A 16,578-nucleotide genomic window follows, 5' to 3' on the forward strand; every position below is an offset into this window, starting at 1 on the left:
TGCTATGCCATAGTGAAGCGGGTTGTCGCGGCCCATCAAATTTTATGTGCCTAAAAGAATGCAGTATAGTGTAAGGAAGTGACTCCTAGGTCGTCTCTCAAGGACCAAATGTGGTTCAGGTAATAGGTCGAACACATTGTGGGGGAGTTTTGTGAAGATTTTTGAGAATGCAAGTGAACTAAATTAACACACAAACATAAACACGAATGTAAACACAGGATTAAAAGAGTTGGTCATTTAAGCTATCATCGTAACTAAAATATCACTACCAAAAAAAATAGAGAACATTAAATTGAAAAGTGCTTTAACCAAATTAAAAGTGCAACATTGAGCTAAACAATTAAATGCAAACTGAGAATGGCGGGAAATTGAAATGAATGCTTAAAGAAATTTAATATTAAATGCTTGCTTCAGTAAATTAAAATGCATTTTGCCTAAAAGAAATTAAATGTGTTGTTCGAGGTCCCATCCCGAGGCCGTACCATCTCTTCCTCTTCCAGCATGTCATTTCTCAAAGCAACTAAAATGAATTCTCCAAATGAAAAACGCTGCACCCCTAAGTGAATGAAATATCGCTTGCTTTGTTCTTCCAGCCAAAATAAAAATGAATCACGCATCTTTTTTCCAAAATGTTTACCACCAATAGCTTAAAATGAAATGCACAGTGCAGCTCCACTATCCAAGCAATGAATATAAAAGAAAGAAAAGGGGTGGATGCAACCCGTGACCGTGAGTAGCTCCCAAGAAAATTGGAAATTAAAAATGCTTCAAAATGCTACTATTTGGCCGTGACACACTTGCCTTCTTCATGAAATCCGCAAATCCTCTCAAATTGAAAAAAAATGAAAATCAATGTAACAGCAGTTAAATAAAACGTGTGCACACCAGTGTTGGCATCAAAATGAACTAAAGAACCAATGCCAAACAATGTGACCGTGACAACTTTGGAATCAAGAAGACAAAAGAGTACTCAATGCAAAAGTGCTAAATCCATTTCCAGAAAAGACAGCGTAAAAATAAACTCTCCCCCAAACTCCCAAAAAATGTTCCATAAACCAAGAGCAGAATGAGAGAGTTTTTCCGTGAGGGGTGGCGGCTGGCTCCAGCTCCAGGCCGAGACACCTGCTTCCAGCACCCCGTGCTTCACTCCCCAGCAAAGTGTTTTATCCTCCAACCATAACCCTCCATCTCTCTCTGGCTGTGTGTAGATTGGATGTTGGACCAGGCCCTGCTGCCCATTTCCCTCCTAGCACCTCCTCAAATCCAAGATGCTGGACGTTGAATCAGCTACTCCAGGCACCCCTTCCTCAAGCTGCTGGACCGCTTGTTGTTACTTCCGTGTGCACCTCCTTCTTTGCTGGATACAGCCCGTGCTTGGTGCTTGCTGCTGTCCACCGTGTGAAGTGTTGGACGTCACCTTGCTCTTTTCAACGCGTCCTCTGCTGCTGTCCGTGTAGCTTCGTGTGAAGGCTGGATGTGAAGTGGCTGCTGGACGTGCTTGTGTCACCTCAACACTTCTCTTCTTGCTGAACCGTGGATGGAAGCCAAACCCGTGTGCTTATCAAATTTCCACTCGCCATGCACCGTCATTTTGCTTGTTGTGTTGGACCGAGATGCTCTGGACGTGTGGATTGCAGCCCCTTTATCTCCAAGACGTGGCATCAAATCTCCAAGCACTGTAAGCTTGTTGGACCGCGTGTTGGATTTCCGTGTGCACCTTTCCATGAAGAATGAACGCCCACCTCACTACTGTTGGGTGCACCGTGGATGCGTGTGAAGCTTGCTTGCTGGACCAAGCTGGACGTGTTGCTGGAAGCGTGAATGAAGATAGTTGGGCCTGCTGCCCCTTCTTCGTGACCTCCTTCTTCTCCCAAGCAGCACATCTTCATCCCAACGTTCCAGGTAATCCGTTTGCACCCCTTAATTGAAATTCACACCTCCTCAATCATTTTAACTTAAATTATAATTGATGTGGCATTTTCTTTTCACCTCCAAATTTCCTAAAATATTATCGAACAATTTCCCTACAATTAATAATGCAAATAATTAGCTCAAATAATTCAAATTAATTAAAATAAGAATTTTTTGTCAAATTAAGCACAATTAGGAAGTATGGAAAAATACCAGACATTTAAGCACAATTCCCTGATTAATTCCAGCACAATAAACTAAGTGAAATCGAGAAAATATTGACTCATCAAAATAGACCACACTTAGTCTTTTGCACTCCTGGGCAAAATCAAGACGCAGATCAAGGAATAGTTCAAAGGACATCAGGGAAGTGACACAAACTAAGCACACAGAAAACAAAGACTAACAAGGACAAAAACAAAATTACACAGTTCTCAAGGACTCTGGACAAAGAAAAGAAGTAGACAATATCCAACATAGAATCAATCAGAGAAAGCAGATACTCATGAAATCATCCAAGCAATTCAAGACATGGCAAAATGATCAATCAGCTCTAGAGGTGAATCAAAAGTAACAAAACCTCACAGATGCACTATCAATGTTTCTCTCAAGTGCATAAGGTAAAGAATTTCAACTCAATGCACTCAAGAAAGCAAACAACAACAGACTTGGCAAACCTCTAATATCAACACTGAAAACATATGCATGTTCAAATCAAAAGGTCTTTTGTGGGTGAAACGGGGCCAAGGACAAGGGAGGATAAATATGGATGAGAAGCTACAAACCAAAAGAAATAGAGGAGCAATGGGGAACAAGTGTAGACACAGTCAAACACACCCAAACCTCTAATTCAATCCTCTTCTTGACTCCATTATTCATAATTTTTTTATTTTTCTCATTTTTCTGTATTTTTTTTTCTCATCTTGTCTCTTTTCTTTTCTCTTTGTTTAGGACACAACTAAAAGAGACAAGATGCACAACATATTTATGAAATAAATCAAGAAGAGTAACCAACTAGCCAATTCATCAAAATCCCCAAGGAGACCACACTTGTTCCCAAAACACTTCCAAAGCTCCAAAATTCCCTAAAGTTAAGGTAATCATGGTTTTTCACTTAGGGTTAGTGTATGAGCTTCAAAACAAAGAAATGGAGAAAGTATAGGCTCAAAAGGGGTTAACAAAGGTTTAGAACACAGTAGGCTTATTTGGCTAGAGAGGCTCAAGAACAAAACTGCCTTTATCACTTCCAAACATGCATATCAATCAAGAATTATCAACAAGAGTCAAGCCAAGGCATATGTGCAAGCAATCAAGAGACATATCACACACAAGAAAGAACATAAAGTGGCTCAAATCTCACACATGGTAATTGTGTCACAATCAATTCAACCTGTCAAACATCATAATCATCTTCCCAAGCAAAGAAAAACAAGGGTTTCAAACCATAAGTATCAACCAAGTGAAGACGAGTCTACAACCTAAACAAAGTCCAAACGTCAAGAGAAACATGCAAACTATACACAAGACACTACAAAAACTACCAAGAAAAGAAAAAAATTAACCAAGAAAACAAAAACTAACGAAGAAAAATAAAAATCTCCCCCAATAGCCCACACTTAAACTACACAGTGCCCTCAATGTGTCATAAGCATAAGATCAGAAATCAGAACAGTGAACAAATCATGGACAAGTGCAATGAAAGTAGGGAAAGGGGGAGAAGGGAAAAGAAAACTCCCCTGGTCATGGTGGAAGTTGCCAATTTTGGACTATCAGGGAGATGTTTTCCACCACTGGATCCAGTAAGGAAGTTTTGAGGAAGAACTGCTTCATCCTCCAGATTTGATCGAGTAGGGAAATGTCTTCCATAGCTGGATCTAAGAAGCAAAGATTGTTGATGAGTGGGTTCAGCCGGTGCCTAATGATCTTCAAACTGTTGTGTATATAAGCACCCTTGTCTTCTATTGGGGGTGCATGTTGGTCAAATTCATATGTACCTCCTGCAACATGGTTAGTACATCGTGGCTCCAAAGAATTGACACGCAGGGGTATAACACCCAATCCTAGTGTAACAGGCTGAACAATAGATATACTCTCACAACATGAATCAATTTCAAATTCAACAGACTCAGATTCATGTTCAGTGCATGGAGAATAAACATTTGGATGTGATAGCAAAAAGTGGTTCTCATCATGCATAGAGGACGAATTAAAGACAAACTCATCAACAATATAATCATCAACATACCTATCGACAGCATAATCATGCATAGCACAATCATCAATAGAATGATCAATTTGAGGTATGTTTACCTCCACTTCCCTAAAGATTGGAATAGTGGTGAAGGATGAAAATGGTCTACCTGGCTCAAAATTACTGCTTATACCTGCCTGGTCCTCAAAACCTTCATTAGTCTCCTTATGTGCAAGAGTAGGGACATAGGAGGGTGGGAAAGTAGGCGGCACAATGAGCGCATGACTCTGCTCCCCATCTCCTATGTGGATGACACTGACATCATCAGGAATCTGAACAGTCTGAAATGAAGATTCCTCTGATTCTTGAGGTTGTTCCTGAGTGAGTTGAGTGGCCATCTGCCCTATCTGATCAGTCAAACTCTGAATGGCAACTTGTGTTTCCTGCTGAAACTCCATGTTCTCTTGCTTGAACTGAAGATCTTGCATGGTCATATGCTCCAATAACTCCTTCAATGTAAGCTTAGATGTAGAAGGATGAGGAGCTATTTCGGCAGGCTCATGAAGTTGCAACTGTTGTGATTCCTGGACTGGTTGAGGCATATAAGTGTTCTGAAATGGTGGCTTTTGATATTGATATTCCTGTGAAGCACCATACCATCCCATGTTAGGATCATTCCACCCAGGATCGTTGTTGTAACCATATTGCACATGGGAGAATTTGCCCAGAAACTGATGCTCAAGATCTTCCCAACTAGTGACGGATCCTGGAGGAAGACAATAACATCAATCCTTCGCTGCTCCTTGTAATGAGTGTGAAAATGCTCTTAGGAAAATGTGATCATCCGGGACATCTGGAGGTTTCATTACAGAGCAAATGATATAGAACTTCTCCAAATGTTTATGTGGGCATTCTCCTGCAAAACCATGAAACTCAGGTAGAAAATGTATCAGTCCAGTGTTGAAAACACAACGAACATCCTCCTCATCAAGTGGAACCGGCTCCCAAGGAGCATTTTCAGAAGTTAGAGGATGAGTCATACTGTTCTCAACATAGACATCAGCAAAATATACATGAGAACTAAACTCAGAGTTAAATGCAGAAGGAGAATCATAGTCATAAGCATAGGCAGAAGAAGCAGTATTCACAAAATCAAAATAGGTAGACATGCAAAAAGAAGGGAGAAAGAAGAAAGGAAATGCTCAAAATTACGAAACAAATGAAACACAACACAATTAAACACACAAAACTCACACACAGTAACGCACACACAAAACAAAACATCACATCACAACACAAGACAAAACCCAACACACACTAACACAACAAAAACTCTAAGATTGAACTGTTGGTCCCACGCAACGGCACCAAAATTTGATGCGGGCTGTCGCGGCCCATCAAATTTGATGTGCCTAAAAGAATGCAGTATAGTGCTAGGAAGTGACTCCTAGGTCGTCTCTCAAGGACCAAATGTGGTTCAGGTAATAGGTCGAACACATTGTGGGGGGGTTTTGTGAAGATTTTTGAGAATGCAAGTGAACTAAATTAACACACAAACATAAACACGAATGTAAACACAAGATTAAAAGAGTTGGTCATTTAAGCTATCATCGTAACTAAAATATCACTACCAAAAAAAATAGAGAACATTAAATTGAAAAGTGCTTTAACCAAATTAAAAGTGCAACATTGAGCTAAACAATTAAATGCAAACTGAGAATGGCGGGAAATTGAAATGAATGCTTAAAGAAATTTAATATTAAATGCTTGCTTCAGTAAAGTAAAATGCATTTTGCCTAAAAGATATTAAATGTGTTGTTCGAGGTCCCATCCCGAGGCCGTACCATCTCTTCCTCTTCCAGCATGTCATTTCTCAAAGCAACTAAAATGAATTCTCCAAATGAAAAACGCTGCACCCCTAAGTGAATGAAATACCGCTTGCTTTGTTCTTCCAACCAAAATAAAAATGAATCACGCATCTTTTTTCCAAAATGTTTACCACCAACAGCTTAAAATGAAATGCACAGTGCAGCTCCATTTTCCAAGCAATGAATCTAAAAGAAAGAAAAGGGGTGGATGCAACCCGTGACCGTGAGCAGCTCCCAAGAAAATTGGAAATTAAAAATCCTTCTAAAATGCTACTATCTGGCCGTGACACACTTGCCTTCTTCATGAAATCCGCAAATCCTCTCAAATTGAAAAAGAATGAAAATCAATGTAACAGCAGCTGAATAAAACGTGTGCACACCAATGCTGGAATCAAAATGAAATAAAGAACCAATGCCAAACAATGTGACTGTGACAGCTTTGGAATCAAGAAGACAAATGAGTACTCAATGCAAAAGTGCTGAATCCATTTCCAGAGAAGACAGCGTAAAAACAAACTCTCCCCCAAATTCCCAAAAAACGTTCCATAAACCAAGAGCAGAATGAGAGAGTTTTTCCGTGAGGGGTGGCGGCTGGCTCCAGCTCCAGGCCGAGACACCTGCTTCCAGCACCCCGTGCTTCACTCCCCAGCAAAGTGTTTTATCCTCCAACCATAACCCTCCATCTCTCTCTGGCTGTGTGTAGATTGGATGTTGGACCAGGCCCTGCTGCCCATTTCCCTCCTAGCACCTCCTCAAATCCAAGATGCTGGACGTTGAATCAGCTACTCCAGGCACCCCTTCCTCAAGCTGCTGGACCGCTTGTTGTTACTTCCGTGTGCACCTCCTTCTTTGCTGGATACAGCCCGTGCTTGGTGCTTGCTGCTGTCCACCGTGTGAAGTGTTGGACGTCACCTTGCTCTTTTCAACGCGTCCTCTGCTGCTGTCCGTGTAGCTTCGTGTGAAGGCTGGATGTGAAGTGGCTGCTGGACGTGCTTGTGTCACCTCAACACTTCTCTTCTTGCTGAACCGTGGATGGAAGCCAAACCCGTGTGCTTATCAAATTTCCACTCGCCATGCACCGTCATTTTGCTTGTTGTGTTGGACCGAGATGCTCTGGACGTGTGGATTGCAGCCCCTTTATCTCCAAGACGTGGCATCAAATCTCCAAGCACTGTAAGCTTGTTGGACCGCGTGTTGGATTTCCGTGTGCACCTTTCCATGAAGAATGAACGCCCACCTCACTACTGTTGGGTGCACCGTGGATGCGTGTGAAGCTTGCTTGCTGGACCAAGCTGGACGTGTTGCTGGAAGCGTGAATGAAGATAGTTGGGCCTGCTGCCCCTTCTTCGTGACCTCCTTCTTCTCCCAAGCAGCACATCTTCATCCCAACGTTCCAGGTAATCCGTTTGCACCCCTTAATTGAAATTCACACCTCCTCAATCATTTTAACTTAAATTATAATTGATGTGGCATTTTCTTTTCACCTCCAAATTTCCTAAAATATTATCGAACAATTTCCCTACAATTAATAATGCAAATAATTAGCTCAAATAATTCAAATTAATTAAAATAAGAATTTTTTGTCAAATTAAGCACAATTAGGAAGTATGGAAAAATACCAGACATTTAAGCACAATTCCCTGATTAATTCCAGCACAATAAACTAAGTGAAATCGAGAAAATATTGACTCATCAAAATAGACCACACTTAGTCTTTTGCACTCCTGGGCAAAATCAAGACGCAGATCAAGGAATAGTTCAAAGGACATCAGGGAAGTGACACAAACTAAGCACACAGAAAACAAAGACTAACAAGGACAAAAACAAAATTACACAGTTCTCAAGGACTCTGGACAAAGAAAAGAAGTAGACAATATCCAACATAGAATCAATCAGAGAAAGCAGATACTCATGAAATCATCCAAGCAATTCAAGACATGGCAAAATGATCAATCAGCTCTAGAGGTGAATCAAAAGTAACAAAACCTCACAGATGCACTATCAATGTTTCTCTCAAGTGCATAAGGTAAAGAATTTCAACTCAATGCACTCAAGAAAGCAAACAACAACAGACTTGGCAAACCTCTAATATCAACACTGAAAACATATGCATGTTCAAATCAAAAGGTCTTTTGTGGGTGAAACGGGGCCAAGGACAAGGGAGGATAAATATGGATGAGAAGCTACAAACCAAAAGAAATAGAGGAGCAATGGGGAACAAGTGTAGACACAGTCAAACACACCCAAACCTCTAATTCAATCCTCTTCTTGACTCCATTATTCATAATTTTTTTATTTTTCTCATTTTTCTGTATTTTTTTTTCTCATCTTGTCTCTTTTCTTTTCTCTTTGTTTAGGACACAACTAAAAGAGACAAGATGCACAACATATTTATGAAATAAATCAAGAAGAGTAACCAACTAGCCAATTCATCAAAATCCCCAAGGAGACCACACTTGTTCCCAAAACACTTCCAAAGCTCCAAAATTCCCTAAAGTTAAGGTAATCATGGTTTTTCACTTAGGGTTAGTGTATGAGCTTCAAAACAAAGAAATGGAGAAAGTATAGGCTCAAAAGGGGTTAACAAAGGTTTAGAACACAGTAGGCTTATTTGGCTAGAGAGGCTCAAGAACAAAACTGCCTTTATCACTTCCAAACATGCATATCAATCAAGAATTATCAACAAGAGTCAAGCCAAGGCATATGTGCAAGCAATCAAGAGACATATCACACACAAGAAAGAACATAAAGTGGCTCAAATCTCACACATGGTAATTGTGTCACAATCAATTCAACCTGTCAAACATCATAATCATCTTCCCAAGCAAAGAAAAACAAGGGTTTCAAACCATAAGTATCAACCAAGTGAAGACGAGTCTACAACCTAAACAAAGTCCAAACGTCAAGAGAAACATGCAAACTATACACAAGACACTACAAAAACTACCAAGAAAAGAAAAAAATTAACCAAGAAAACAAAAACTAACGAAGAAAAATAAAAATCTCCCCCAATAGCCCACACTTAAACTACACAGTGCCCTCAATGTGTCATAAGCATAAGATCAGAAATCAGAACAGTGAACAAATCATGGACAAGTGCAATGAAAGTAGGGAAAGGGGGAGAAGGGAAAAGAAAACTCCCCTGGTCATGGTGGAAGTTGCCAATTTTGGACTATCAGGGAGATGTTTTCCACCACTGGATCCAGTAAGGAAGTTTTGAGGAAGAACTGCTTCATCCTCCAGATTTGATCGAGTAGGGAAATGTCTTCCATAGCTGGATCTAAGAAGCAAAGATTGTTGATGAGTGGGTTCAGCCGGTGCCTAATGATCTTCAAACTGTTGTGTATATAAGCACCCTTGTCTTCTATTGGGGGTGCATGTTGGTCAAATTCATATGTACCTCCTGCAACATGGTTAGTACATCGTGGCTCCAAAGAATTGACACGCAGGGGTATAACACCCAATCCTAGTGTAACAGGCTGAACAATAGATATACTCTCACAACATGAATCAATTTCAAATTCAACAGACTCAGATTCATGTTCAGTGCATGGAGAATAAACATTTGGATGTGATAGCAAAAAGTGGTTCTCATCATGCATAGAGGACGAATTAAAGACAAACTCATCAACAATATAATCATCAACATACCTATCGACAGCATAATCATGCATAGCACAATCATCAATAGAATGATCAATTTGAGGTATGTTTACCTCCACTTCCCTAAAGATTGGAATAGTGGTGAAGGATGAAAATGGTCTACCTGGCTCAAAATTACTGCTTATACCTGCCTGGTCCTCAAAACCTTCATTAGTCTCCTTATGTGCAAGAGTAGGGACATAGGAGGGTGGGAAAGTAGGCGGCACAATGAGCGCATGACTCTGCTCCCCATCTCCTATGTGGATGACACTGACATCATCAGGAATCTGAACAGTCTGAAATGAAGATTCCTCTGATTCTTGAGGTTGTTCCTGAGTGAGTTGAGTGGCCATCTGCCCTATCTGATCAGTCAAACTCTGAATGGCAACTTGTGTTTCCTGCTGAAACTCCATGTTCTCTTGCTTGAACTGAAGATCTTGCATGGTCATATGCTCCAATAACTCCTTCAATGTAAGCTTAGATGTAGAAGGATGAGGAGCTATTTCGGCAGGCTCATGAAGTTGCAACTGTTGTGATTCCTGGACTGGTTGAGGCATATAAGTGTTCTGAAATGGTGGCTTTTGATATTGATATTCCTGTGAAGCACCATACCATCCCATGTTAGGATCATTCCACCCAGGATCGTTGTTGTAACCATATTGCACATGGGAGAATTTGCCCAGAAACTGATGCTCAAGATCTTCCCAACTAGTGACGGATCCTGGAGGAAGACAATAACATCAATCCTTCGCTGCTCCTTGTAATGAGTGTGAAAATGCTCTTAGGAAAATGTGATCATCCGGGACATCTGGAGGTTTCATTACAGAGCAAATGATATAGAACTTCTCCAAATGTTTATGTGGGCATTCTCCTGCAAAACCATGAAACTCAGGTAGAAAATGTATCAGTCCAGTGTTGAAAACACAACGAACATCCTCCTCATCAAGTGGAACCGGCTCCCAAGGAGCATTTTCAGAAGTTAGAGGATGAGTCATACTGTTCTCAACATAGACATCAGCAAAATATACATGAGAACTAAACTCAGAGTTAAATGCAGAAGGAGAATCATAGTCATAAGCATAGGCAGAAGAAGCAGTATTCACAAAATCAAAATAGGTAGACATGCAAAAAGAAGGGAGAAAGAAGAAAGGAAATGCTCAAAATTACGAAACAAATGAAACACAACACAATTAAACACACAAAACTCACACACAGTAACGCACACACAAAACAAAACATCACATCACAACACAAGACAAAACCCAACACACACTAACACAACAAAAACTCTAAGATTGAACTGTTGGTCCCACGCAACGGCACCAAAATTTGATGCGGGCTGTCGCGGCCCATCAAATTTGATGTGCCTAAAAGAATGCAGTATAGTGCTAGGAAGTGACTCCTAGGTCGTCTCTCAAGGACCAAATGTGGTTCAGGTAATAGGTCGAACACATTGTGGGGGAGTTTTGTGAAGATTTTTGAGAATGCAAGTGAACTAAATTAACACACAAACATAAACACGAATGTAAACACAGGATTAAAAGAGTTGGTCATTTAAGCTATCATCGTAACTAAAATATCACTACCAAAAAAAATAGAGAACATTAAATTGAAAAGTGCTTTAACCAAATTAAAAGTGCAACATTGAGCTAAACAATTAAATGCAAACTGAGAATGGCGGGAAATTGAAATGAATGCTTAAAGAAATTTAATATTAAATGCTTGCTTCAGTAAAGTAAAATGCATTTTGCCTAAAAGATATTAAATGTGTTGTTCGAGGTCCCATCCCGAGGCCGTACCATCTCTTCCTCTTCCAGCATGTCATTTCTCAAAGCAACTAAAATGAATTCTCCAAATGAAAAACGCTGCACCCCTAAGTGAATGAAATACCGCTTGCTTTGTTCTTCCAACCAAAATAAAAATGAATCACGCATCTTTTTTCCAAAATGTTTACCACCAACAGCTTAAAATGAAATGCACAGTGCAGCTCCATTTTCCAAGCAATGAATCTAAAAGAAAGAAAAGGGGTGGATGCAACCCGTGACCGTGAGCAGCTCCCAAGAAAATTGGAAATTAAAAATCCTTCTAAAATGCTACTATCTGGCCGTGACACACTTGCCTTCTTCATGAAATCCGCAAATCCTCTCAAATTGAAAAAGAATGAAAATCAATGTAACAGCAGCTGAATAAAACGTGTGCACACCAATGCTGGAATCAAAATGAAATAAAGAACCAATGCCAAACAATGTGACTGTGACAGCTTTGGAATCAAGAAGACAAATGAGTACTCAATGCAAAAGTGCTGAATCCATTTCCAGAGAAGACAGCGTAAAAACAAACTCTCCCCCAAATTCCCAAAAAACGTTCCATAAACCAAGAGCAGAATGAGAGAGTTTTTCCGTGAGGGGTGGCGGCTGGCTCCCGCTCCTGGCCGAGACACCTCCTTCCAGCACCCCATGCTTCACTCCCCAGCAAAGTGTTTTATCCTCCAACCGTAACCCTCCATCTCTCTCTGGCTGTGTGTAGACTGGATGTTGGACCAGGCCCTGCTGCCCATTTGTCTCCCAGCACCTCCTCAAATCCAAGATGCTGGAGTTGAATCAGCTACTCCAGGCACCCCTTCCTCAAGCTGCTAGACCACTTGATGTTACTTCCGTGTGCACCTCCTTCTTTGCTGGATACAGCCCGTGCTTGGTGGTTGCTGCTATCCACTGTGTTAAGTGCTGGACGTCACCTTGCTCTTTTCAACGCACCCTCTGCTCTTTTCCGTGTAACTTCGTGTGAAGGCTGGATATGAAGTGGCTGCTGGACGTGCTTCTCTCACCTCAACACTTCTCTTCTTGCTGAACCGTGGATGGAAGCCAAACCCGTGTGCTTATCAAATTTCCAATCACCGTGCACGTTCATTTTGCTTGCTGTGTTGGACCGAGATGCTCTGGACATGTGGATTGCACCCCCTTTATCTCCAAGACGTGGCATCAAATCTCCAAGCACTATAAGCTGGTTGGACCGCGTGTTGGATTTCTGTGCGCACCTTCCCATGAAGAATGAACGCCCACCTCACTGCTGCTGGGTGCACCGTGGATGCGTGTGAAGCTTGCTTGCTGGACCAAGCTGGACGTGTTGCTGGAAGCGTGAATGAAGATAGTTGGGCCTGCTGCCCCTTCTTCGTGCACCTCCTTCTTCTCCCAAGCACCACGTCTTCATCCCAACGTTCCAGCTAATCCGTTTGCACCCCCTTAATTGAAATTCACACCTCCTCAATCATTTTAACTTAAATTATAATTGATGTGGCATTTTCTTTTCACCTCCAAATGTCCTAAAATATTATCCAACAATTTCCCTACAATTAATAATGCAAATAATTAGTTCAAATAATTCAAATTAATTAAAATAAGATTTTTTTGTCAAATTAAGCACAATTAGGAAAAATGGAAAAGTACCGGACATTTAAGCACAATTCCCTGATTAATTCTAGCACAATAAACTAAGTGAAATCGAGAAAATATTGACTCATCACATAGCAGTCTCATATCAAAATAAAACAATGTTCCAAAGTTTTAAATTACATAACCAAAATAGACAATAACTCAAATAAATTAATGTTTTTAAATTATTAGGGTGCCTCCCAGTAAGCGCTCATTTAACGTCATTAGCTTGACCCAATAAAGCTCAAGTTCCATCTTTAATGTTGGTGTTCTTCTTGCTTTCATCACACCAACTCATCAATTGCTTTCGGTCCACCTTCTTGACTCGTCTTGAATATGGAGCTTCAATTTGTATCACTCCATTCTCTTTAATATCTTTCACAACCCACAACTTGTTCTTGAATCTTACAGGTGTGCCAAGTTTGAATTATGCATCCACCAAGTCATCATGAACCATCCTTCCTTTGTCATCTTTTTCTTCTTCCCTAACCTGTGACAAGAAATAATTTTTACCTTTGATGACTGGCTTGGCAGCTTTAGGGCTAGTCACTGGTGCATCCTTACATGCAGCTTTATGATGAGTCTTCTTCTCTTGAATCTGCTTCTCAGCTTTGAAGACATTAAAGATCACCTTTTCCTCTTGGTCTTGAAGCACTATCATCCCATCATCCACATTGATGATTACCTTTGTCGTTTTCATAAACGGCCTTCCAAGAAAAATTGGGATCTTCTCATCTTCCTCCATCTCCATCACCACAAAATCCACCAGGAATTTAAGTTTCTCTATACAAACCACAACATCTTCCGCTACACCATAGGGTTTCTTGGAAGACCCATCCGCCATAAGCAAAGTCACCTTTATTGGCTTAACTTCAAGATCACCAATGCTTTCGAGCAAAGATAAGGGCATCAAATTAATGTTTGACCCTAAATCAATTAAGGCTTTTCTTATATTCACGTTCCCAATGACGCAAGGAATAGTAAAACTTCTTGGATCTTTCACTTTTGGAGGAAGTGGTTTCGCCAAAATAACACTACAATATCCCTATTCATCCATAGTCTCCTCATCTAAATATCTCTTTTTTGTGAGGAATTGCTTCATGTGCTTTGCATAAGCATGAATTTGCTGCAGTGCTTCGGTCAAAGGTATAGTAATCTGCAATTGCCTGAAGATCTCCTTAAAACACTCATATTGTCTCTCTTTATCTATTTCTTCATGCCCCTTAGGATAAGGAAGAACTTTTTCAATTTTCTCAAAACTTTTCTCTCCCCTCTTCTTTTCTTTCTCTTTCGTCTCAACCTCATATATTCTCTCTTCTCTTTCTTCTCTCTTCTCTAACTCAACTCTTTCTTTGCTCTCTTCCACCCTCTCATCATCTATGCTCGCAATAGCTTTACACTCTTCCTTAGGGTTAACCTCAGTGTTAGCCCCAAATTGCTTTTCTGCTTTGTCTTCCATCTTCTTGACCAGTTGGCCGACCTGCATCTCCAAATTTCTTATAGCAGCTTTAGTGCTCTTGTGATTGGAGATAGTCACCTGCATAAATTGTTGAAGAGTGTCTTCTAGCTTTGTTGATCTCTCATTTAACGCAGATACTTGTTGCCATAGTGATGGTTGTTGCTGTGGTCTATTAAATTGTCCTGCTTGTCCAGCTTGTCCATTTTGACTTTGACTCATGCTTGGGTGAGGTTTCCACCCTTGGTTAAAGTTTCCTTGGCGGTATTGGAATTGATTGCCCATATAATTGACATCTTCTTGCGCCTCCACTGAAAGACCACATTGACCATTGATATGATCAGCACCACATAATTCATAGAGTTGTTGTTGAACCTGTGAAACGTTCTTCAGCTCCTTTGGCAACTGTTGAGTTATAATTTTATTTTGTGCAAGCAAGGCATCTTGAGATTGTAATTGTAGAACTCCCTTCTGTTGAGGTGGAGCTCCTCTTTCACTATTCATCTCGTTATCATTAGTAGCCATGTTGTCAATCAATTCAAAAGCTTCCTCTAGAGTCTTACACTTAATATTATGTCCAGCTAAGTGATAACAGTTGAAAAACTGTTATTTTTATGCTTGAAATTGATACTAAAAGCAACCTTTAACCTTTAGAAACTAGCTTGAAATCATGCTTTTGTTCATATTTTCCGAAATAAAAGAGCTGGATAGGTTTACACTTGATTTCAGTGTTTTTGTGTAGGTTTTAAGGTGAATTTGGTGAAAGAAGTGAAGAAGGAGAGAGATGGAATCAGAAAAGACATCAAAAAGTGCAAAAGGAGAAGCCGCAACTGCCGCTCAGCGGCAGTTTACCGCTGAGCGGCACTTAGGAGCTCACGGGGGATCCGCTAAGGGGCAAAATGGCCGCTGAGGGGAAGAAACCAACTCACGCACTTACTGCTGAGTGGTACTTTACCGCTGAGCGGCATACTTATGGGCTTGGGCCTAAATTTTCTGTAATTTTAGAATAGTATATAAGCTTTAGGACGTCCTAGGGTTTGTATCTTTGGCTGGGACAAAGCAAACACTGCCTCTTCCACCCCTTTGAAGGAGGATCTTGGATGCTCAGGCTACCTCTTCACCTTTCTAGGGTTTTATCTTTCATTCTTTCATTATTATTCATCTAGTTTCACCATGAATATGGTGAACTAAACCTTGTATTGTTGTTGGGGAATCAATGTAGTCTTGTGAAACTCTCATATATGGAATTTGTTTTTACATCTTATATTTAAGACCTATGCTTTCTTTCATCATTAGTTAGGGTTTTTCCTCTTTGCTCAATGCTTGCCTTGTTTAACTCATTCAATGCATGATTATTGATTTTGTCGATACGGGAACGTACGAGGAAGTCCAGATCCGGGGAACTTCTCCCAATAGTATATTGGTTGCCGTTAAGCTCCTGCACTAAAAGAACTAATTATTAGGAATGCTAGGAATCATATGAAATCGTAATTAGGGATAGGCCTTCTTGCAAGGTAATTTAGAGAGTGGCATTAACAATGATGAAAAGAATGTTGAATTCCTAAAGTATATGAGAGTGGATAAGATGAAATTGATAACCCCAACAACATACTCATCCATATATTTCATTGAAGTGTTTGTATTTTGTTTTAGCCATTGATCAAATTCATGCATACATGTTTATTTTCTGTTTTGCATATTAAACTCCACTTATTTCGTTCTTAAGTCTTAAATAATCAACAAATCACATAACTAAACTAGGTCGTGAGTCCTTTGGGAGAACGATACTTGGTCTTACCGAGTTTATTACTTGAAACGATTCGGTCACACTTGCCGATTGTTAAACAAGTTTGTGGCGCCGTATTTCGGTGTTCATAAATTTGTCATCAAGTTTTTGGCGCCGCTGCCGGGGACTCGTGGTTTAACTGGTTAATTTGTGTGATTATTGATTATCTTTGACTTTAATTTTGAATTTCTGTTTTTATTTTTTTCTGTTTTTATTTTATTTTCTGAATCTTATATCTTCTCCTATATCTTTTTGTGCTAACCAAATATTCTAGGGTTTTGTGTTCTTGTGTATGC

At 40.2% G+C, this 16,578-nt stretch overlaps 1 protein-coding gene across 6 annotated transcripts; it reads right to left on the minus strand.

The window, feature by feature from the left end:
• Positions 1-967: 967 nt before the first annotated feature.
• LOC128195755 (uncharacterized) lies at positions 968-12,523 on the minus strand. 6 transcript variants are annotated; one of them, XR_008247582.1, is made up of 2 exons: positions 7,590-12,523; positions 968-7,489 (listed from the first exon to the last, which is right to left on the minus strand). XR_008247582.1 is itself a non-coding variant. In XM_052874223.1 (2 exons), the coding sequence occupies exon 2, from the start codon at positions 10,230-10,232 to the stop codon at positions 9,117-9,119; it is 1,116 nt and encodes a 371-aa protein (XP_052730183.1). In that variant the 5' UTR covers positions 10,233-10,483; positions 11,412-12,523; the 3' UTR covers positions 968-9,116. The 6 variants fall into 6 exon arrangements, 2 of the variants coding, with proteins under 2 accessions (XP_052730183.1, XP_052730184.1); XR_008247584.1 differs by having other exon boundaries at positions 968-2,024; positions 5,947-12,523; XR_008247583.1 differs by having other exon boundaries at positions 968-5,018; positions 5,947-12,523.
• Between the last annotated feature and the right edge of the window lie 4,055 nt (positions 12,524-16,578).

Source organism: Vigna angularis, chromosome 3, assembly GCF_016808095.1.
Source record: "Vigna angularis cultivar LongXiaoDou No.4 chromosome 3, ASM1680809v1, whole genome shotgun sequence".
Lineage (NCBI taxonomy): Eukaryota > Viridiplantae > Streptophyta > Magnoliopsida > Fabales > Fabaceae > Vigna > Vigna angularis.

Excerpts from the sequence above, each read along its gene's own strand:
- LOC128195755 (XM_052874223.1), bottom strand. The coding sequence starts at position 10,232 with ATGGGATGGTATGGTGCTTCACAGGAATATCAATATCAAAAGCCACCA.